Source organism: Ascaphus truei, chromosome 2 (genome assembly GCF_040206685.1).
Source record: "Ascaphus truei isolate aAscTru1 chromosome 2, aAscTru1.hap1, whole genome shotgun sequence".
Lineage (NCBI taxonomy): Eukaryota > Metazoa > Chordata > Amphibia > Anura > Ascaphidae > Ascaphus > Ascaphus truei.
The window spans coordinates 275,795,768-275,820,767 of NC_134484.1; the positions used below are offsets into that span (position 1 = coordinate 275,795,768).

At 43.9% G+C, this 25,000-nt stretch overlaps 1 protein-coding gene across 4 annotated transcripts in view; it reads right to left on the reverse strand.

Annotated features, from left to right (window-relative positions):
- DNAH5 (dynein axonemal heavy chain 5) overlaps positions 1-25,000 on the reverse strand; it is a 463,741-nt gene that overhangs the window by 175,036 nt on the left and 263,705 nt on the right. For all 4 annotated transcript variants that reach the window (XM_075586253.1, XM_075586252.1, XM_075586255.1 and 1 more), the window contains 5 exons: positions 22,119-22,306; positions 21,898-21,997; positions 13,907-14,043; positions 11,697-11,898; positions 10,643-10,878 (listed from right to left, as the gene is read on the reverse strand). In XM_075586253.1, the coding sequence (XP_075442368.1) occupies positions 10,643-10,878; positions 11,697-11,898; positions 13,907-14,043; positions 21,898-21,997; positions 22,119-22,306 (863 nt within the window). The remainder of the gene's footprint in view (positions 1-10,642; positions 10,879-11,696; positions 11,899-13,906; positions 14,044-21,897; positions 21,998-22,118; positions 22,307-25,000) is intronic.

Here is a 25,000-nt window from a genome sequence, read left to right on the forward strand (position 1 = left end):
CTGCATTTGTAGTGTGGAGGTGAAGGTTATAACACCCCTTATACATTGGAAAAGCCTGCTCTGCCAATAGAATGCTTGGCTTATAATGAAGGATGTACACAAAACTAGATTGTGTAACCCTCTGTGTCTGCAGACAACACAGGATGCTACCCCTTTAACTTGTATGCTCTCTATAGACATGTGACTATGATACGCCAGTAAGAGAGCTGGTGAAGGAGACAGAGAGTGTAACTTTAAGATAAGGAGCCAGCCATCTTGAGAGTCCCAGCTGCATGGCGTTTTGGAGGATGAGACTGCTTTCAGATGCACTCTGCAAGTGCCTGACAGATGTGGTGAGAGTGGTGAAGTTACTGGCCAGTAGGAAAGCACTGCGACACACCACAGTGACGACTGCCAAGTCCAGGGGAAAAGATCAGGATCCTGACAGCCCATGAGTAAAAGCCCAGGGTGCATCCAGCCAAGCGGAAAAGGAACTCCCCTGCACTAGAGTTAAGGTTATGTTTTCACACTATCTGTAAGAAGCACAGGCATGCAACTAATATTTTTGAACTAAGAGCTCCAATGAAATGTTATTGTGACAAATACCCTGCCTGATCAGCAGGGTAGTGAACACAGTAGCATTGACTGTACCATATAATTAGGGGTGCAGCGCTAGTTAACATTTAGAGGATTGTAGGAACACTGTATGTATGTGGTAGCCCTAATTAAAAGGGTCACATGAGTATTGTGTATTGTAGCTCTGTGATTATACCTGTTCCAATATATATATATATATACTGTATATATATATATATATATATATATACAGTTGTGTGAAAAAGAAAGTACATCCTCTTTGAATTCTATGGTTTTACATATCAGAACATAATAACAATCATACAATAACAGTTCCTTAGCAGGTCTTAAAATTAGGTAAATACAACCTCAGATGAACAACAACACATGATATATAACACTGTGTCATGATTTATTTAACAAAAATAAAGTAAAAAAGGAGAAGCCATGTGTGAAAAACTAAGTACACCTTATGATTCAATAGCTTGTAGAACCACCTTTAGCAGCAATAACTTGAAGTAATCGTTTTCTGAATGACTTTATCAGTCTCTCACATTGTTGTGGAGGAATTTTGGCACACTTGTTTACAACGATGCTTCAGTTCATTGAGGTTTGTGGGCATTTGTTTATGCATTTGTTTATGACCCAATTCTGGCCAAGCTTTAGCTGTCGGACAGATGGTCCCACATTTGACTCTAGAATACTTTGGTATACAGAGGAGTTCATGGTCGACTCAATGACTGCAAGGTTCCCAGGTCCTTTGGCTGCAAAACAAGCCCAAAACATCACCCCTCCACACTGTGCTTGACAGTTGGTATGAGGTGTTTGTGCTGATATGCTGTGTTTGGTTTTGGCCAAACGGGGCGCTGTGCATTATGGCCAAGCATCTCCACTTTGGTCTCCTCTGTCCAAAGGTCATTGTTCCAGAAGTCATGTGGTTTGTTCAGAGGCAACTTTGCAAACCTAAGCCGTGCTGCCATGTTCTTTTTAGAGAGAAGAGGCTTTCTCCTGGCAACCCTTCCAAAAAAACCCCCATACTTGTTCAGTCCTTTTCTAATTGTACCATCATGAACGTTAACATTTAACATGCTAAATAAAGGCCTGTAGAGTCAGAGATGTAACTCTTGGGGTTTTTGCAATTTCTCTGAGCATTGCACGGTCTGACCTTGGGGTGAATTCGCTGGGACGTCCACTTCTGGGAAGATTTGCAACTGTCTTGAATGTTTTCCACTTCTAAATAATCTTTCTCACTGTAGATTGATGGACTTTAAATTGTTTGGAAATGGCCTTATAACCCTTCCCAGATTGATGGGCAGCAACAATTGCTTATGTCTTTCCTCCTTGGCATTGTGTTAACACACACTTGAATGCTTCAGACCAGCAAACTACTAAAACTTTGGCTTTTATAGAGGGGGTTACTCTTGCTGATGATCCATTAATCAAGGGCATTTGATTAGCAGCACCCGTCTGCTACTTAGCTGTAAGGAATCCGCTCCTCGGTTTAATGTTTGCCTTACCTTGCAGACTTGTGCAGTCCCGGAACACTTCCCCTGATATTTACTGCAGCCTGGATTCACTCACCAAAGCAATACTGCCACACGCCCCTTCTGCCATTGGTTCTCTGACCTTTAAGTGTTGCCTTCCCACAATGCTCCCTGCCGAGCATAGTCCTTCCTGGATGTCTCTGTGTTCTGCCATAAGCCTTGTCTTGTCTGTCTCCTTGGTTCCTGAGACCGGCTGCTAGTGTCACGCAGCGGTCTGTTCCTGTGCTGAAGCGGAGTACTCTCCTTGTTGTCTTCAGCTCCCTGATTCCTGTGACCAGCTGCTAGTCTCATGCAGCGGTCACTTCCTGTTTCCTGTGCTCAAGCTGAGTACTCTCCTTGTTACTTCAGCTCCTTGTTTCCTGTGACCGGCTGCTATATTCATGCAGCGGTCTGTTCCTGGTTGTCCTGCACTGAAGCGGAGGTTTCCCTGTGTATCTTCAGCTTCCTGGGTCCTGGGGCCTACTCTTTCCCTAATCTAGAGAGGCCGTGTCCTGGTTCCTGCGCTGAAACGGAGGATTCCCCAGCCCGCTCAGGACTCTTGCGCTGAAGCACTGGTTTACCAGTGCAGCTAGGCGGTGTGCTACTCTGGTCTGTCTACCACCTCCTGAGACCAGTACCATGGGCCATGGTCGCCGCACGCGCAGAGGCCACTCCCGCGCTCCTAAGCTGAAGCGGGGCTCTCCTGACTACCTGTTGCCGAACTCCTGCTTGAACAACGTTTACCCTGATGTCTCCAGTCCTGACCCTGGTGTGTCCACCGACGATGCTGTCTTCTCCTATCCTGATCCTGCTACGTACGACTACGAACTACGCAATCCGGATCAGCCTGCGCGGTCTAAGGTCGGTGCTTTTACAACCCCACCTCAGCCACGCGGTCCGACCCAGGTTTGTGGCGAGCACAGTCGTGACAGTATGCTCGGCCCCACAAACTCGGACCGCCCTGTGGTGAGGGTTGGTATGTTTCTGTCTGAAATCCTGTCCCGGCCTGTAGACCAGTCCCAGTTTGAAAACCAGTATCTGTGCGAAATACTACCCCTGATTGAAGATCAGATTATGTATGAAGGTTTAACCCCGTTGCAAAGACAATGCCGTAACGATCTCATTAGTAAGGCTTATTGCCTCAAGGACTTAAAACAGTCTCTGGCCGATTGTGTTTGCTCCTCTGGTTCCCCTTTAACCTGGGATAATGTGCATCCTATCAAACTTGCCAACGCCCGAAATGCACTCCTTGCCTTGGCCTTATCATTGGACATTCACCTAGTACAACAGGACCCTCTCTTCATGGTGGTTCATGCTCAAGACACACTCCGTGTACTTTCCCTGACTTTGGACATTTGCATAAAGGAACAGGACCCTCTCCTCGCCAGCTACGCTGCCGCTTGGCAGTCCACCTGTGCTGCCAGTTCTGTCGCTAAACCTGGGGACGTATCTCCCTCTCCAGGAAATGACCAAACTGACCCACTATTACTGCCCCCTAACATACATGCTGCCACGGTCCCTAGCCCTGATGGTACACCCGGGTACTCTGACACCAATGATACGTCTACGTTAACCACTGCTGATCAGCCCTGTGAGGTTCCCCTGGAGTATACGTATATATCTCTCTAGCCAACACTAAGGCTCTAGTATCCGAGAACAAGTCCCTTTTTCCCTCTATTCCTAACTCTGAATCTCCCTTTTCAGCCCTCGAAGTTTTTCCTGCTTTAACCCCTGCTAGGCAGTTCTGCATGCCTTCCCTGTCAGGGAACAAATCCCTCCTACCTCCACGTATTCAGCTTCAATTTCTAAGTTCTGTTCCCAGGGTCATTCCTGTATTAAACCCTGTGGGGCAGCTCTCTGAGTCCCCTTTGGTAACCCCCTGTTCTCCGCCAGCCATGGTCACGTCCCTAGCTCCAGAGGAAGAATCCCTTGTCTCACCTATTACAGAGGAAAAACTCTCTATGTTCTACTCTCAGGTATTATCTGCTTTAACTCCTGTAAATTCTTGCTGCCTCCAAGCTAATGCCTTCGTTCTAGCCTCAGAGAATGTGTCCCCAAGTCCTATAGCAGAGGTTGCATTAAATGACTTCCCCAAGGTTGCTGAATCCTTAGTTAGCTTTTGCTATAAAACCCCTGCTTCAGCTCAAGTTTCAGCTGCTGTGCCCCCTGAAACTTCGGCTAAAGTTCTGATTCCAGTTAAATGTATTCAGTTACCAAGTTTTTCCCTAAGCTTGGTCGCAGAGTTCCCATTTCCAGGTACTTCGCTGAACCAGTCTGTCATCCAGAGAGCGATGATCCTTGCTTCAGCACATAGTCCCCACGTCGTGGAATCTGCAGTCATTTCTGGTTTCCCAGACACTACTTACCAAATACCCACTTCAGAGACCAGTACAGTTATGATTACCCCCCGTGTACTGTCTGTGTTCTCCCCTTCTCAAAGCTTAGGGTTAAAACCGTACAGTGGTCAGTATGCCCCTCCTGGGGTTCATGTTGTGTTCCCAGGAATGTTTGCTGACACACTGTTTTCACTTAAAAGCGACGCTTTTTCATATGTGCTAGCTAGAAGCCTGCACACAGTTTCCCCTCTCTCTGAAATTTGCCTTGTCGGCCCTGATACTCGGAGAGGTAAAAACCTCCCTTCAGATTCAGAATCTCTTTCTATAGAGGTCGTCCTTGCTGTTAGTTCCCCTGATTTCTCTGCCCATGCAAACCCTCCAGGGATCAGCATATCGGTTGTTACCCCCTTAGTACAGTCTGAGACCACCCTGCTTATATTACAAGTCCTGGTGTTTAAATCTGAGCTATTTAGTTTTACTGCTCTTGCTAAACCTCTGTCCCTCAGCACTGCAGCTAAACGTGCTCCAGCAACCGTTGGGTTACTCGGGGTAAAAATTAAAATTCCTGTCTTAAAGGGTACTTTCTCACACATGTCCAGCAAACCTAGAACCTCAGTGATTGATTCTAAGTCACTTATCACTATATCTGATGTTCTCACTAGTCAAACCCTGACACCCTCACCACTGGCTAGGAGTCCCGTTATCAGAATTTTTGCACTAGTAAACACGCCTAAATCTGTTTTTGTCATGACAAGCACCCCTGTTGTTAGGGCCCTTGCAGTTTTGGATAAGACTCCTTTTACTTCAAAGGTTTCTGCTATTAAGAGTTTCCACGGTTCCAACTTACCGCTTATTGTCTCTTTAACTCCCATCATTACTCTCCCATTACCAGTCACTGATTCCCAGGCACCAGCTCCTGACGCTAGTTCTTCTATCGGTACCCCTGCTTTGCAAGATGTTTCTGTTATGGATTCCGAGCCTCCAGCTCCGGAGTCAATTCCTTTACTCGCTGCTGTTTTTGTAGTCTCTCAGGTCCCTTTCACTGAAGTACAGACTTCAGCTTCTGAGGTTAGCTCCCCTCCCTCCGCTACCCTTGCTCTGCCTGATTCTCAAGTTTCTGATATTAGAGCCCCAAAACCTATTCCTACTCCCCAGACAATACTATCTCCCACTGAGGGTTCCCCAGTATTTGAGAGCTCCACTGCTGAGTGCTTCTCTGCCTCTGTGAAACTATGTTTTTCCCCCTCGGAACCTTCTGTTGCCCCTGTTATTTCCTTTGAGTTGGAAATACTCTGTATGTATCCCGAGATTTCGGTCTCTATGTCTGGTTTACTGCTTGCCTTGTCACCTTCCATACCAATACCGGGAAATGCTCCCACCCACCCTATACCCTCGCTGACCACTACCTGGGAGACCTCTGGAGGAGAATTCCCTCTCAAATTCCTACATGCAGAGGTCAGTCAAGACTTTGTCTGTCCCGAAGGTCGCCCGGGTATATTCGATCAACTATCAAGGCCGCTTATCCTAAATTCTGGTCCAATTACTAAAGACTGGGCTCCCAGTGGGGGTTCTTCTGCCGTTTCTGCTCCGGAACCCTCTGGTTCTTCACAGCCTTGGATTCCCAAGCCATTTCGCGGGGCGAGCCAGGTACCAATGATATCTCTACCACCACTCTCATATCCTAGAACAGTACTCACCAAGGAACTGCTCGTTTACGGATCCCCTTTCCGCCTAAAAAACTTTAGGAACAACTCGATGTCCCCGAGACCCATGGATGGCCCTAGCTTGCCGCACTTCTTTCCGGGGGGTGGGGGTACACAAAGGAGTGACCACGAGTCTCTGAACCATGACTCTAACACCAATCCTAGACGGTTCTGGAACAACTCCTGGTCCCCCAACTCTATGAGTGGTCTTGTTCGCCCGGAGGTCTCACGTGAAGAGGGGGGTACTGTAAGGAATCCGCTCCTCGGTTTAATGTTTGCCTTACCTTGTAGACTTGTGCAGTCCCGGAACACTTCCCCTGATATTTACTGCAGCCTGGATTCACTCACCAAAGCAATACTGCCACACGCCCCTTCTGCCATTGGTTCTCTGACCTTTAAGTGTTGCCTTCCCACAATGCTCCCTGCCGAGCATAGTCCTTCCTGGATGTCTCTGTGTTCTGCCATAAGCCTTGTCTTGTCTGTCACCTTGGTTCCTGAGACCGGCTGCTAGTGTCACGCAGCGGTCTGTTCCTGTGCTGAAGCGGAGTACTCTCCTTGTTGTCTTCAGCTCCCTGATTCCTGTGACCGGCTGCTAGTCTCATGCAGCGGTCACTTCCTGTTTCCTGTGCTGAAGCTGAGTACTCTCCTTGTTACTTCAGCTCCTTGTTTCCTGTGACCGGCTGCTATATTCATGCAGCGGTCTGTTCCTGGTTTCCTGCACTGAAGCGGAGGTTTCCCTGTGTATCTTCAGCTTCCTGGTTCCTGGGGCCTACTCTTTCCCTAATCTAGAGAGGCCGTGTCCTGGTTCCTGCGCTGAAACGGAGGATTCCCCAGCCCGCTCAGGACTCTTGCGCTGAAGCACTGGTTTACCAGTGCAGCTAGGCGGTGTGCTACTCTGGTCTGTCTACCACCTCCTGAGACCAGTACCATGGGCCATGGTCGCCGCACGCGCAGAGGCCACTCCCGCGCTCCTAAGCTGAAGCGGGGCTCTCCTGACTACCTGTTGCCGAACTCCTGCTTGAACAACGTTTACCCTGATGTCTCCAGTCCTGACCCTGGCGTGTCCACCGGCGATGCTGTCTTCTCCTATCCTGATCCTGCTACGTACGACTACGAACTACGCAATCCGGATCAGCCTGCGCGGTCTAAGGTCGGTGCTTTTACAACCCCACCTCAGCCACGCGGTCCGACCCAGGTTTGTGGCGAGCACAGTCGGGACATTAGCATCTTAATTCCTATGAAAGCTGTAAGGGTGTACTTAGTTTATCACACATAGCTTCTCCATTGTGGCTTTATTTTTGTTAAATAAATCATGACACAGTGTAATATGTCATGTGTTGTTGTTCATCTGAGGTTATATTTACCGAATTTTATGACCTGCTAAGGAACAGATGATTGTTATTATGTCATGATATGTAAAACCATAGAATTCAAAGAGGTTGTACTTTCTTTTTCACACAAGTGTGTATATATATATATATATATATATATATATATATATATATATATATATATATATATATTGTTGTTATAATTCATTACAGTTGTATTGTGTCTAGTTACTCCTGCCTCACACCATGTGTTGCTCCTGCCTCACACCATGTGTACCACACACTATACGAGTTAAAGCATAATCCATAGGACTCAGGCCCCCACCTCAGTGACAGGCCATATAGTCTGAAGTAAAATAAAGAGGGGTTACATACAGTTAGGTCGGGAAATAATGGGACATGACACAATTTTCATAATTTTGGCTCTGTACGCCACCACAATGGATTTGAAATGAAACAACCTAGATGCAATAGAAGTGCAGACTTTCAGCTTTAATTCAAGGGGTTGAACAAAAAATATTGTATGAAACATTTATGAATTGCAACCATTTTCACACACAGTGCCCTTATTTCAGGGGCTCAAATGTAATTAGACAAATTAACACAATCATAAATACCATGTTCATTTGTAATACTTTGTCGAGAATCCTTTGCAGGCAGTGACTGCTTGAAGTCTGGAAAGCATGGACATCACCAAACACTGGGTTTTCTCCTTGGTGATGCTTTGCCAGGCCTTTACTGCAGCTGTCTTCAGTAGTTGTTTGTTCGTGGGTCTTTCTGCCTTAAGTTTTGTCTTCAGCAAGTGAAATGCATGCTCGATCGGGTTGAGATCAGTTGATTGATTCGGCCATTGCAGAATACTCCACTTGTTTGCCTTAAAAAACTCCTGGGTTGCTTTTGCAGTATGTTTAGGGTCATTGTCCATCTGTAAAGTGAAGCGCCATCCAATCAACTTCGCTGAATTTGGCTGAATCTGAGCAGACAATATATCCCTATACACTTCAGAATAAATCCGGCTGCTTCTGTCTTCTGTCACATCATCAATAAACACAAGTGACCCAGTGCCATTGTAAGCCATGCATGCCCATGCCATCACACTGCCTCCACCATGTTTTCCAGATGATCTGGTATGCTTCGGATCATGAGCCGTTCCAAGCCTTCTCCATACTTTTTTCTTCCCATCATTCTGGTAAAGGTTGATCTTAGTTTAATCTGTCCAAAAATGCTGTTCCAGAACTGGGCTGGCTTTTTTAGATATTGTTTGGCAAAGTCTAATCTTGCCTTTCTATTCTTGAGGCTTATGAATGGTTTGCACCTTGTGGTGAACACTCTGTATTTGCTCTCGTGAAGTCTTCTCTTTATGGTAGACTTGGATAATGATATGCCTACCTCCTTGAGAGTGTTCTTCACTTGGCTGGATGTTGTGAAGGGGTTTTTCTTTACCATGGAAAGGATCATACGGTCATCCACCACAGTTGTCTTCCATGGACGTCCAGGACTTTTTGTGTTGCAGAGCTCACCAGTGCGTTTTTTTTCTCAGAATGTACCAAACTGTTGATTTGGCCACTTCTAATGTTCCTTCTATCTCTCTGATGGATTTTCTTTTTTTTTTGCAGCCTAAGGATGCCCTGTTTTACTTGCATTGAGAGTTCCTTTGACCGCATGTTGTGGGTTCACAGCAACAGCTTCCAAATGCGAATTGATACAAAAATATATTGCGCTCATTAGTGATTAAGTGATGAGTGATAGTGACTTAAATGAATATATATAACCTGATTGGAATGAGGTTTTATGCCGCTGTTCAACTAGGATGGCTCAGCACACCAGGCTAAATGGAAACAGAAGGAAAAAACAGCGCAAAAAAACCATAGTGTAGTATATTAAAAAGTCTATTTATAAAATAAGGGTGAGTGTTGCACGTGCATCAATATAAAAATGACACAGCATAACATGTTAGGGACATGTTACCACTCGGCGGGAACAGCAGGACACGAACAGATGTATCTGGAACGTTCTCCCTCTGGCTGCTGGTATCCAGGATCGGTAGGTACAACTCCACTTGAGAAGCCTTCCCGTGTACTGAAGATACTGCAACCGTTGGTTCGGAAGGGATGATCTCCTGATCAGTTCCGGGTTAGTCCGCGTGTACGTGTGACGTCATCTGGTGGCGTCCTTCTGCCGGTCGCGTCTCACTGCGTCTCACCACACTGACAGCGTATCGAGTGGGTAGAAAGTCCCGAGCAAGTCCCAAACAAAGCAAGTGCAATAAAATAAAGCCGCAATGGGGATAGAAAATGAAAATGAAGGAACGCGCCCTCTCCGGCTTCTCAAGTGGAGTTGTACCTACCGATCCTGGATACCAGCAGCCAGAGGGAGAACATTCCAGATACATCTGTTCGTGTCCTGCTGTTCCCGCCAAGTGGTAACATGTCCCTAACATGTTATGCTGTGTAATTTTTCTATTGATGTACGTGCAACACTCACCCTTATTTTATAAATAGACTTTTTAATATACTACACTAACGTTTTTTTTGCGCTGTTTTTTCCTTCTGTTTCCAAATGCGAATGCTACACCCGGAATCAACTCCAGACCTTTTACCTGCTTAATTGATGATGAAATAATGAAGGAATAGCCCACACCTGTCCATGAAACAGCTTTTGAGTCAATAGTCCAATTACGTTTGGTCCCTTGAAAAAGAGGGGGCTACATATTAAAGAGATGTAATTCCTAAACCCTTCCTCCAATTTGGATGTGAATACCCTCAAATTAAAGCTGATAGACTACACTTTAAGCCCATATTCATTATTTAACTGTAATTTTAATTTATTTTGGTACACAGCCGAAATAACAAAACTTGTATCAGTGTCCAATTATTTCCAGTCCTAACTGTATGTATTTACATACAATTTCTTGAAAGACTGTAGATGCAAATTGGATTTCATTCAAAAAGGTGTACCAATTATAGCACATGCAGTAATCATATTCTCTTTAGTGAGATTATTATGTTCACTATCGTTGCTGCTGTTGTGAATTTGCCATAACATGTCTTTTTATGGATAACAATGCCCAAAAATATGTTTACAAAATTAAGTACTGCACACTGTTGATATACAAACCTCAGGCTTTAGCGGTAGTGAAATGGTTTATTTAAACATTGTACAGAAGGTTATACTTGCAATTTTTTTTTATTTACCTCAATTGGTCCCACTTGAAAATCTATAGGGATTTGCTGTTCTCGGATTTCTTTCAGTGCTGCCATCGCTATTCTTATATCATCCAAGTCTTTAACCTGCCTATTTAGTTTCTTGCCAATTTCTTCCACAAATGTAAATATGTTTTCCATCTCTGTCCTGTACTTCTTGTTACAATGGCGACTCAGATCAACCATCCAGGCCTTTGTCTCTGAAGTCAATGCTAGTTTCAAATCAGCTAACAAAAAGATGCAGAATACACCAACATTAACATACACACACACGTGGTTTACTGTACATTTCAATAAGTATATTTGCCTTTCGGATATTTATTTATACTATAAGATATTGCAAAACATACAACTATGCCACTAATTTTGACAGATTTATTATAAATCATTCTTCCTTGTAATGTACAGGTTTTAAGAATTTATAATAGTGTTAGGACCCATGAGACATGGTCTGCCTTGGAGGGGCTCATGGGCTTACGACACTTTGGCCAAAGAGTTAAACTAAAAGACCATTTTATTCAAAAGATATCTATCTATCTATCTATCTATCTATCTATCTATCTATCTATATATATATATATATAGGCACTGTATCATGTATTTATGTCAATGGATGTAGCACTGGGCTCTGTCTGTGTTTCATGTTTTGTCTCTGATTTTAAATACTATAAGATATTACCTTGGTTTTTTTTTTTATATATTAGCATGTTTAATGGAAATATGTATTAATGGAATTTTCCATATACAGGATTTGTGAAAAAAAAAACAGAAAGGTTAGACTTTATCTCAAATTACATCAATCCAAGAAGTATAATATGCCATCTATGGAAAAGAGGTTGATGCCATTATCTTAATTAAGTATAGGGAACATCTTTTACTATGGAAGTTTTTTGAACGTGTAACAGTTAAGGGCTGTATTTAGGTTTCTCAGAATGGCTTATTTGGCAAATTTCAATTATATTCTGCACTTAAATTGACTTTCTCGAGTGATATGTGGCTTTTATTAACAACAATCTACTTTTGTTCTGCCTAGTAGGAGACTTACCAGTATATAGTGCAATGGTCCCAACACAAATATATTCTGGCTCAGAGTTGATTTCCAGCTCAAAGTCTCGGAAATTGAGAATTCGTGATTCAAATTCTGATAGCAATGGGTTTCCAGCAACAAATTTCTCAATGACACTGTCCCTATCGCTCTGCCATATATGATGGTAACATTTGAAACGTTCCAATGCTGTAATAACTTCCTAAAATAAATCAGAAAAAAATGAAATCATTCACGGCTTACATTTAATTTACATTAAAAATTATTATTTTTTCAAAATAATAATTGTTGCGATAGTATTAATAATAAGAATGCTACAGTATATGTTTTAAGCTCTTTAACAATTGTAAAAGCTGAATTTGTTGCTAGTTATTGGAAGGAAAGATATTATTTACAATATAATTGTATCTGGTGGTATTATGTCAAATGCACAAAATATAAAGAGGTTCAAAGTCTACATAGCCCAAGAGCATAGTGCTACCAAGTCACATGATACAAATTTGAACCAAACAGATTCAAAGCTCACTGGACTATTGCAGTCTATCAATTAAAAAAACTAATAACAGTAGAAACGGATTACTTTATTAAATGTTCACAGTGCAACAAAAACTTGACACAATGCCGTATGAAATAATGATGATATAGGATATAACAATACTTACAAAAATAGATGTCACAAAAGTAAATATTATGGACATGATCTGTGTAGGTGTAGATCATTTAATAAAATGCTACTTTTATGAAGTGAAATTTCAGCTGTGCTTTGAAAAGAGGAAGTGAAGATGCACCAACAGACTTATACTGTACATAATGGTGAAGGAGCAGTTGGCAAAAGAGACACTGAAGGAGCAGTTAGGAGGAGAACCATGAGAGAGCAGTGTCACAGATGCCAAGAGAGTGAAGAATCTGGAGAGAGTGGTCAATGTGGAAGGAAAGAGTTAACTGAGCACATTATTAGGTATCTTATATAGATATACAGTATCTATGCTGCTATTCTTTATTATTGTAGTGATACTTAATAGCTTGGTATTAGTTTTTCTAGTTGAATAAGAGCTTACATTCAAACTATTTTTGTAATTTCTTTTAGTTTAAAGGGCCCCTCGCTTGGTTTATAGCAATATATTTCAGTAGAACATTGCAAAAAAAAGGAAAAAAGAGAGAGCGAGAAGTACTGTATGGATCAGAGCTGAGAAGCAAGGTCAAGATGGGTAATCTATTTTGGTTGGGCCTGATAATGAGGAGACCGAGAACAATTATTTTCTCACAGTACAGTAAATATAGTTAGATAAAAGAAAAATAAATTCTAGTGAACTTTTAAAAATAATAATATAGATATGGAGGTGGGGGAGGGAGGGGTGTATAGGAACAATATGATGTGATTCATGTAGTAATTAATAGTGCTTACATTTGATTGCTTTCATACATTTCTTACAAATTGTTTTTTTCATCCTGCTGTTTCCTTGCACTTATAGTGCAGTAATAATCTGAGAAAGACCCCACTCGGATTGGACTGACTATTTCTAACTCCTTCTACAACCCCAAGTGGACTGGGTGTGTTGGCATCCAAACTGGCAGTTGATTGATTATTGCTAGTATTCAAGAACATTTATTTCTAACAGTCAACGGTACAGAAAGCAGAGAAAATGTCCAGAAAAATCTTAATGGAGTAGTGTTCTTGCGATTAGGCAATATGGAGATCATTAGTTAATTTGGGGAGTGCGGTTTCAGTTGAGGATTTTCCATGGAAGCCTGATGGGACAGTGTAATATTCCATGGCCTCACCTCATTAATATAAGTATATGATACTGTATATTCCATGGTCTCCACTCACAAAATGATATATAAATTACAAGTAACTTTAATACATTAGAAAATGAAGGTCACAAAACTAAAATGCAAAACATTGCATCACTCCCAGGTAGGACAAAACGTTGGCCCAATTGTGTGAATAAATACATTTCTTTAGCAAAGATACGGTAAGTGCTGCAAGTCTTGTTTTAACAATTATTACTTTTTTATTTTGTTTTAGTCAAAGAATGGCACACTATTGAAAAGGTCAAAACTGCACCATATTTTAGTAAGTATACAGTATATTAGACCTGGAAATAGTGTATATTAAAGAGATGTGAAAGGTAAGTACTGTCTAACTACATGTATTTCGCAACCTAAGCACATATGTAAAATGTGTAAAATACTTTTTGCAACCTTACCTTTTTCGTTGAGTTAATAGCTGTGCTCAACACGGAGCAAAGTTTAACAATCTCTTTATTTTCAGAAACACTTTTGAAGTAATTTTTGTTCTGAATAGGAGATGCTACATTGGTGGATGCCCCTTCAGAAATATTTTCTAGAAGGGAAATAATATCAATATCAGAAAATGTTCTAACTTTATTATTACACATGTTGGAAACATTAACTGTTGAATGCAAATCAGGTAAATATTGGTTGTTTGCTAGCTTGACAACATACACCTTAACCTCTTAATGCCCTTCTTTTTTTTTTTTAACATCATCAGATTAAAAAGTAATTGAACGCGAATTTGCATCATTCACCGTTAAGGGGTTAAGAAAAAGATGACAAAACTGAATAGAAGATGACAAAACTGAATAGAAGATGACAAAAATCTGTTAACATAACCATAACTTTCACAAGAAAACACGAAAAGAAACAATTACATTTACATTTTTATGTATATAACTCATCAAAATGTATTCAGTTCAGCTGATTGTGAAGTGAGTTTTGCATATCATTACATTCTACCCATCTGCTTAATGGCAAATATGTAAAAACAAATATAAAGCATACCTCTACAACTATTTATAATAATATATTTGCCAATATAACAGGATGCATGTCATCTACTGTAATCCTCAAAACCCAAACAGATCTCTTCCTTTACTGTACATTTTTTAATGTTATGCTTTTTAAGCTATTGTGCAGACAAGGAAAAATGGCAAACTCCAAGAGCAATGTAAAAATAAGTACAAAAGGAAAGTGCCATGGAAAAGTTTCTAGATACCATGCTGTTTACAGAGGCGGCATTTGTCTCCCAAGTGGTCATTTGAAGCTTAATATAGCTTACATGCTGTTTTTTATTTGCAACACTGTAAGTGTACACTTTTAAGAGGTATTTTATAAAATTGTTGGAATCATATGATCTGTGCTATGTGCGTGCATTTCTCTCTTGCTGAGGTCCCATTCCCCCGTTGAAGGGGCAACTCCGGTTTACCTGATATCCACGATCAGTCCTTGATTACCTTTGCTTGAATATCACTACCTTCCTGTGAGTAGGAACTCATAGGCGCAAAGTTTCACTAGAAAATTATTATAATTATTAGTCCATCTACACTTAGAGTGCTGTTTCTTGTGTTTATACTCCCCATGCTCCCCCTGGATTGTGAGAAGATTACAGACGCTACTCTGACAGATAGAAAAAAAAAAAGAGCTCACTAATGAGGAAACAATAAGGCTGGGGCCATAGAGGGTTGAGCCGAGCCGCGCTGACACTGAGGCTCGCCTGCTGAAATCTGTGCGATTTCATGCCCATGCAGGCGAGCCAGCGGGCGTGATCGGAGGCGGGGGGAGACTGTGGGAGGCGGGGCAATGACGTCGCTGGGCCAATCACCTGCGACTCACCGACATCGACGTTCACGGCGCCGTGAAGTTGACGCAGCTCCGCGCTGATTGGATGTTTTCAGCCGACAGCGCACTGAAAAACAGCTTGGCTGTCGGCTGAAAACTCCAGCGCCTCAGCACGCCTGCGGACGCTCGCGTGAGCCCCCTCTCAAGGCATCCTCATTGAGGATGCAGGGGCTCAGCGCGGAGCATCCGCACGGCTCAGCTCGGCCTGTCCTTCTATGGACTCGGCCTAACTCTCAGCAGGAATTATAGTTTAAAAAAAAAAAAAACCTTTTCTGACAGAGTAGACAAATGCCTAAACTAGTGTTACCACAACAGTGTCACTTAAAATATAAAGTTATGTAGCCGAGAATGCAAGTTTGTCCTTCGACATTTGAAATGCATGTACTGTATCTTGGATTTCAGTCACAGTGGTTTTGAGAGATAGTGAAGTAAAGAGACAGGCTGTGGAGGGACAGAGGAGGACGTTTAAGAGGATAAAGAAGGGAATTTAGAAGCTGGCAGAAGAGAGTTTTGATGGATGGAGGAGGCAGTTTGCTCATTCTACTGCTGTTTACTTCAATGGCAGTTTATTGTATAGCGTTATAAATTTGTTGTGTATGGTTTCAATAAAAACAGATATGTGCCCAGAGTTGGTGATTCTTTTAAAATGAAAAGCAAATAAATACTGATCTTAACAACACTACTGTTAATGCACAAAAAAAAAATATATATATATATATATATATATATATATATATATATATATATATATATATATATATATATATATATATATATATATATAAATATATATATAAATGTAGCGGTCATGTAAAATGGCTACAGTCATCTCTCCTGCTGACAGTAAGGCCTGGTAAGTTGTGGGCATGCCAGCAGTAATTATGGAGGTTTGCCCTCACACCCTGGTGGGGTGCCCTGTGTATGGATGGGAGTGGTCACATGCTCTGACTCCATGGTTAGTGATGTCAGAGGTGTGTCAGCTTCCAGAGTGTACATAAGGCACAGCACTGTGTCTAAGAGTTAGTCCTGCGAGAGTTCTAGTTCAAGTTCTAGTCCTAGCCTCAGTTACTGGAAAGTTCTGGTTATGTTATAGTAACTGAAGAGGAGACTGTGTCCAGGGACCTGGCACAGGGCAGTGATCCCTGCGGGGATAGGGAATCCCTATTATAAGGAGAGATACACCTTTTAAAGGGAGGCACTGAATGGCTAGATATCTACTGCGAGGGGCAGCTAGCCCACTCAGGCAATAAAGATGTTCTCAATTACAAACCCTCTCATGTACATGTGTGGAGTGAATGTACAGAGAGGAGCACCACGGAGGAGTTCCTCGTCAGGACCATCCCCAAGTGACCGAAGGGACCCTGATGAGGTGGAGGCGCTGCACTGGAACTAGGTGAGACTCATCACACTACCTCAGCTGCCTGTCTGGACGGGTCCTCCCCACACACCATCATGCGGGAGACTCAGGAGTCCTGTTGCCAACAGGTGCACCACCAGACACTACCACACTGTAATGGGGGCCGGTTAGACCACAGGGGCCAATGTGAGATTGGGTGGGTTAGGCCGGGCCAGAAATACCGTTACATTTGGAGGCGAGCTGCTGAGATCAGATCTGTCATCAGGACAGGCTCTAGCTAGGCACACTGGGAAACAGGGAGAGAGTCTGCTGCCACTCTGTGCTGCGTAGGGACGGACCTAGGGGTGGTCAGGGGGCTGACGGGATATTGTCAGTTCGCAGGGACAACCTAGGGGCCTGAAAGGAGTGAGGGGTCTGGAGCCGGGCTATAGCTGACCGAGTCACCTTGAGGCAGTGCTAGTTGGTAGGACGCCAGAAGGGATAGCCTGTTAACGTGGTCAGGAATCCTGGAGAGGGTCTGCTCTAGGCTGACCAAGAGAGGTAGATGCCCCAAGTACTGCATGGCAGAGCCAGAGTACTCTAGCCCATTCCAGACACTTACCATAGGGAGCACAGACTGGGAGGAAGGAGTCACAGCAGACACTGAGAGAGTGAGCCTAGCCTGAGGTAGTGCAACATGAGTCCAGCCTAGATCAGGTACACATGTGGTGGTGCATCTGAGCAATCTTTATTGTACTGGTGTGGAGGCTGCCCCGCAGAGCGGAGCCCCATGTACGATAACTGTTACGAGAGAATGGAGGATTCGCGTGGTGCGGAGAACACAAAATGGCGACCAGAGGCTGATGGGGAAGGCACCCGTGGCGTGCGCCCCACTGAAGAGCAAACTGTCGCCGAGTTATCATTAACCAATCTGCTCTGGAGCGGAGCGAAGGCCGTGGCTGCCCCGTTTTTATCCTGTCTGGGACACCGAGGGGCCACCCTTGAAGAGTGTGAGGAAATTGTAATAATTGGGGGAGAACCCCGCGAGGAGAGCAAACAAACTGACTTTTTGGGCTTAAAAGCCAACCAAAATGGCGGCTCCCGCTTGCTAGGGAGACCGCATGGGCCAGTCACAGAAAATGTGGCTGATACAGGACTTGCAAAAAGCTGGCCGGGAATGGCGCGAACAGCAGAGCCCCGCCCTGATGGGGGGCATGGCGCGAAAGCTACGGCTGCGCCTGCATGGACAGTGACTCACTCGGCCCCTGTGCTGAGTCAACCGCTTAGTCTATGGGACCCTCCCCTGATTTCCACCAGGGGGAGTGACTTTCAACTATGGCCTGTGGGAATGCACCCACTGGGCTCAAGGACTGATATCCAGACGGCGCCACTACAAGAAGTAGTTCCGGCCGCGGAGGTAACGTGCAAAAAGGAGGGATATTTTGCACGAAAAGCAGCAGCTAGGCGAAGGCGGGAATTGGCCGCCGCCCAAGAATCCCACTCTGATGAGGAAATGGCGCGAAAACGCAGACCGCGCCCACCAGGACTGAGAAAGGCGCGGCCTTAATTAAGGGGCATGATATTCCCCTGTGGGACCCGCCCATAATTGCAACCCCTGGGGGCGGGTTCCAGCTATGTCAGCGGAAGGAGGAGCCAAAGCAGAAAGTGGCTGGCCCAGAAGCTTCTACCGGTCAGTTGCGAGGAACCACTGACCTGGAGAGACCCACACTGAAAGTGGTCCCCACAAAAAGAATGGCCTGCCCCTCCGCTGTGGGAACTATGGTCTCCACCCAGCCCTACTCAGTACCCGGCGGGCTACTAGTAGTAAGGGTGGCTAACACCGAGACGGTGGTCGGGCTATGCCTACAATGCGGGCTGCCCGGAGGCACTGTCAACACGGCGGCACGTTGCCCACATTGCGGGACATTATATTTGTGGCCCATGCCCACATTTATACCTATTCAACCTGCTGACCCCCCGGGGGATACGGCTAAGCGCTCCGCCGAGTCCCCTGGCGCACTGTGGCTCAACCGTGCGAGTCCCGGAGAAAGGGGACTGGAGTCGACCAAGTCGGCTGGATCAGTAGCGACCGAGGCGGTCGGGTCACTCCCCGACCGTGCAGAGACAAGACTTTCGCCACGCTCGGTGACCCCGAGATCCGGGAAGGGAGATTACTCACATGAGGACCTCCGTGAACTAGCGGTGGCGAAATCGGGATCCAAGAGGGACCCAGGACGGACGACACCCCGTGGGGTGAGTGGCAGTCTGGAAAACAGGGCGTCCCCCGCAGATCGGCGAGCCGAGAGCCGGAGTCCCGCCGTCCCAGGACTGGGCGGCGACGGGAGAGAGACGCCAACGCCCCTGCGGACTGGTAAGAGAAGCAGCCCCATCACTTACCTTGCTCCGGCAGACAGCACAGCAAAGGAAGGGCCGTACCAGGCCCGATTCGCACATGGAGAGACGGCATCACTTCCGGTGAAGACGACGGCGGAGCTTCCGGATGTCGTCATAGAAGAAGAGATCCCGAATGGGGATCCGACCCGAGATGGCGGCGTTTCCGGTTCCGGGGAGGACATCACTTCCGGTGGCGACAGCGGAACCGCTAGGAACGATGCAGCGACGCTTCGGCGATCGGGGGAAGGCCCCCGATCACCTACAAGGCCCAGGAGTTGGAGGGGCGATCCGAGGACTGAGGAGGGTGAGATATCCTCATTGGACCAGTCTACGGACAGCCAGGAACGGGTCGTAACCCCGTGGGGTCCTATCGCTCGCCCTTATGCCCCATTCCCTGGCCTAGATAAAGCCCCTGCCCCTGTCACCTGTTCCACGGGATCCCCACCTAGCCTGCAACTTATGGACATACCTTTGGGGGGGGAGGAGAGACGGACTGGGGGGAGAACGCGCAGTTGCGCTACGGAAGGCACTTCTGAAGGGGGGGAGAGTTGAGGGTGGCCGCGGTAGACCGGTGGTTGCCCCCTGCAGCACCCGAACCAGTGATAAAGGCCCCGGGATCTTCCAGGTGGTTTCTACCGCGATCGGCACGGACCTCGGGGGTATTTTCTCTGGATGATGATAGAGAGTCAGGGGAGTCACATAAATTTAGAGAGCACCGTTGGTGGGCCCCACTATTCGAAGGGTACTCCGCATGGATGGACCGCACTCGGTTCCTCATCCAGCGAGAAGATGTAGTGGATTACTGGTGGGCTGTGGGAGAGTTCACACCTGAGCAAAGGGATAGAGAGTTGCAGGAGCGGTGGCTGCAGATTGAGCATAGGGAGATAGAACCTATGGGTCCTAGCATCCTATCAGACCCCGTGGACCCTGACGAGCCCCTATCATGGGTGTTACCTGGGAGGGCCGGTAAGGCTGACCTGACCAGGATAAGTAGGGCCGAGCGAACCATAATGGCTCAGTATAAATCATCCCACGGGTTGGAGTACCCGTATGTCCCTGAGCCTCTTATGGATGAAATAGAGGAAAACCGAGAGAGGTGGCTTAGGGAGGTCATTGAAATGCATTTAGTAGGAAGAGGGAGTTCAGTGGTAGGAAAGAGGGCCGAGGAGCGCATAGAGCACTTAGTACATGTATGGGGCATAGGGAGGAACATTTACAAACATAGGGTGACATATAGGCCCGAGAGGGGACTGCCTAGGCACTATCACGTCACGGTCCTGGACATGGGCGGTAGAGAGGTTAAGAAACCTGACCCGAGTCACTATTTTTAGGGGGTACTAATGCATTACGCGGATTCGTGGCTGCTGGTCGGGGCGGGCTTGGCGGAATGTACTGTAGACATTTTGTTATATACCATGGAAATTTGTACGTGAAGTTAACCTAATTATGTGTTGTATTTCAGTGCTTCCTGGAAAAGGGTATACAAATTTAGGTCCCAGCGAGGACGATGGGATTCACCAGGGGGAGAATGTAGCGGACATGTAAAATGGCTACAGTCATCTCTCCTGCTGACAGTAAGGCCTGGTAAGTTGTGGGCATGCCAGCAGTAATTATGGAGGTTTGCCCTCACACCCTGGTGGGGTGCCCTGTGTATGGATGGGAGTGGTCACATGCTCTGACTCCATGGTTAGTGATGTCAGAGGTGTGTCAGCTTCCAGAGTGTACATAAGGCACAGCACTGTGTCTAAGAGTTAGTCCTGCGAGAGTTCTAGTTCAAGTTCTAGTCCTAGCCTCAGTTACTGGAAAGTTCTGGTTATGTTATAGTAACTGAAGAGGAGACTGTGTCCAGGGACCTGGCACATGGCAGTGATCCCTGCGGGGATAGGGAATCCCTATTATAAGGAGAGATACACCTTTTAAAGGGAGGCACTGACTGATCATGAGTGGCTAGATATCTACTGCGAGGGGCAGCTAGCCCACTCAGGCAATAAAGATGTTCTCAATTACAAACCCTCTCGTGTACATGTGTGGAGTGAATGTACAGAGAGGAGTTCCTCATCAGGACCATCCCCAAGTGACCGAAGGGACCCTGATGAGGTGGAGGCGCTGCACTGGAACTAGGTGAGACTCATCACACTACCTCAGCTGCCTGTCTGGACGGGTCCTCCCCACACACCATCATGCGGGAGACTCAGGAGTCCTGTTGCCAACAGGTGCACCACCAGACACTACCACACTGTAATGGGGGCCGGTTAGACCACAGGGGCCAATGTGAGATTGGGTGGGTTAGGCCGGGCCAGAAATACCGTTACATATATATATATATATATTGTGATGTCCTAAAAACACATGAGTTTCACTTTAAGTTCTAGACAACTGCAGTGCTGTTTGACTGAAAGAACGTCTAAGAAAATCTCCTTTAGAAGTATAGATTTATTGCAATGCAATGCTGTACTAATCTAATGTTGGCAACATTACCCTATAAAATTAGCTTGTATGCAAACCTGTATATAGGAGAAATTAATATAATACGGTAAAAATGACATAAAAAAAATTAGCATGCACATTATTTTTGTAAAGTTTTAAGACTTAACATGTGAACAAGGTTTTCTATGTCAACACTTTGCCAGGAGATCTGAATCTTTTTTTTTAAACTATTGAAAAGGGGGATCCTAACAGCCTACTTCAATAAGAAGTAGGCTGGACGAACATACAAATTGCAGATTGTGAATCCACAGTGTATCTAGGCATGCCTAAAATACAAAAAGGCTTGGACCTAGAACTAGAATTTACAAGTTATTTCACAACTTAGAAGAAAATGTAAATTACCGTAAGTATTTTTTCCTGCAACCTCTACCATGCTATCTTCTGAGTCGCTATCCTTACTGTTCCGCCGCATTGCTGCTATTTTCCGTTCAAGAATTTTCTTCTGTACAGTAGATAAAGAAATGAGAATGAGAGCCATTCTACCTGAGTAGTGTTGTATATATATATATAAACGTAAATGATATTTAAATATAAATAAACAAATGTAAAAAATGCAAAAAAACCTTTGACATTCTCTCTTTACTCCACTGTGACACTCCTTTAGTGACCTTCACAATGTTCTCCACTGCTTTGTTGAGGGTTTGTTGGACTTCATCTAATGCTGGAACCATGCTTATGTTTGGGATCGACAAAGTAATATTGGCCTTAAAGATGGGCTGCCCGCTTATTTTCTGCTTTGATGCATTATTGTCTGCATGAAACACAGAAGAAAACAAGTATGCTCTAATAATTCGGTTATTAATTGCAAATATTGGGCTGTGGAATTAAGTTGCTGGATGTCGCAATACTCAAGTTCATTATTTAATTTACTATAAGCTACAGTATGTAACAGAGTAGATATCCAATAAGATGTCTTGAAATAAAGCAGTCAGATTTAGCTTCAAATTTGAACATTACAGTAATATTAATAACAACAACACTGTCTCAATTAGTTCAAGGTGGCCAAACTGTGTCAACTAGTTTAAAGGGGGGGAAGGGGGCCAAATCAAACCACAGTGTGTGTGTTTGTGTATTCAGTGTGTGTGTGTGTGTGTGTGTGTGTGTGTGTGTGTGTGTGTGTGTGTGTGTGTGTGTGTGTGTGTGTGTGTGTGTGTGTATGTGTGTGTGTGTGTGTATGTATATCAGTGTGTGTGTGTGTGTGTGTGTGTGTGTGTGTGTGTGTGTGTGTGTGTATGTGTGTGTGTGTGTGTGTGTGTGTGTGTGTGTGTGTGTGTGTGTGTGTGTGTGTGTGTGTGTGTGTGTGTGTGTTTTTCAATGACATTGATAAACATTTTCCCCTGCTATGTGGGGCTGCACCTTTTAAAAAGGTATTAGTGGCCGACAAAGGCTGCCACCAGCTCTACTCATCATTTTCTTGGGTCTAATTTCTAAGATGAAAATGCTTTATTAAGTCATACAAGTGAGCTTTGCAAGCGTAAACTCATATAGAAAACAAAGTCTGATGAAATATACATTACAAAAAAACCTCCTACAATTACAATGTCTGGTCCAGTGGAGCAACATATATCATAGGTGGGAAAACAACAAAGGTACTCAGATATGTAACGTGTCCTCCATTATGTTAATGATTATTTCATATATTATTATACCATTAGCAGCTAATTCCAGAAAAGAAAAACAACAATTATCATAGAATATGCCATAAATAGAGGGGTGAGTTCTCAATCTCCCTGCTGGAACATAAGAAAAAAGGAAAGCATTGAAATGAATCAATCTGATGCCAATGTTTTACACCAGTGAGATATTTTAGAAGTAGTCTAACTTAAACACAGACTACTACAATTCCAAAATTACAGTGATGTGTGGTCATAAAAGAGCTGCTGGTCTCCAAAATTATTCTCTGCTGCGTTGCAAATATTTGTAATAAGCAGCGTTTGAAGTGTGATGATGGTACTAGCGGGACAGAGTAGCACTAATTAATTTTTTAACCCACTTCGACACAACTGGTTATAGCGCAGTATAAATGAAATGTAGGTGAAAACGCTTATTATCACATTGGTTATTTTTCACAAAAACAATGTGAATTTGTCCTATTTGCATGAGTGCTTGTTGAATAGCATTTTTGTGTGTGTGTGTGTGTGTGTGTGTGTGTGCGTGCGTGCGTGCGTGTGTGTGTCCGGACATGGCAAATCCTAGAAGTTTGCCAAAAAACGGGAGCCACGTTATCACCGCACTATAACGGGGTTGAGCTGTAATAGGATTCCATTACCACTGATTAAAAAACCTGCATAAAATAATCAACTGCTACAACGACCACCAATGTAATCTAAGTTGTTAAACATGACACATGACTGCAATGTGGCAGCCCTTTACACAGACAGGACTGATTTGTGCTCACACAGTCAGAGAGAGAAAATATTGTATGATAAAAATCGAATGTAATCCTTTATGATGAATCTGATGTCTGACGCCTACATAATAGGATTTCAACAAGAAAAAAAATATGTCTGCCCCCCCCCCCCCACAAATGATTGGGGGTGTGAGTGGTCGTTATTACTGGCAGCAAAGTCATACAATTGTTCCTCATAATTAATGATAATAACTTCAAATCATGTTTTTTCAGGGTTTAAAATGTAATATAAATTGAAATTATTGTTTTTTTCTTTGATTTTTACATAATCTACGACTGATCATACTACTACAATGTCTTTGAAATAAATAAACTCTTTTATAGTAGTTATAAAATATGTCAATGATTGAATGGCATTAGATGCAATTAGACATGTTGCATTTAATTTGAAAACAACCATTAACAAAGTCTCCAAGTCTTTCAACTATAAAAACATGGTTAAAATGTCATAAGTAACGACAAGTCTTAATTATTACATTTGTCTATGATTGATTAATGAAAATAGATACAACTTGCCATATTGCATATTCAATTTGAAAAAAAGATAATTAAAATACTGTAAATAAAAAAAATATAAGCTAAGTATTTGTTGTGTAAATGTAACAGACAGGATGAACTCGATGGACATACATATATATTTTTTTCTTCATCTTGTCATCTACCATGTACAGAAACAATGTAACAGGCTTGAAGTCTAAAACACGATTCATCTACCATAGATAGTTAATTAAATGTATACAAATGTTATAAATATAATTACAATATCATTAAAAATTTAAAAAAAAAGAGAACTGGAGGAGGATAGGCTCAGCAGTAGTGCTGTACACTACAGTACACCAAAAACAGCAGTGTTCAAAGGATGTAAGATAAAGAGGTCATGTAGGAAGCAGCAGAAATAAACAGAAGGAAGATTTGTTTGTTTGATATGAGAATAGTACAAAGGTATTATGAAACATGCAACACCATGATGAAAAATAGATGATGGAGCACCAACACACAACTCCAAACTTTAAAAGCAGCCAAGATCCAACCAGT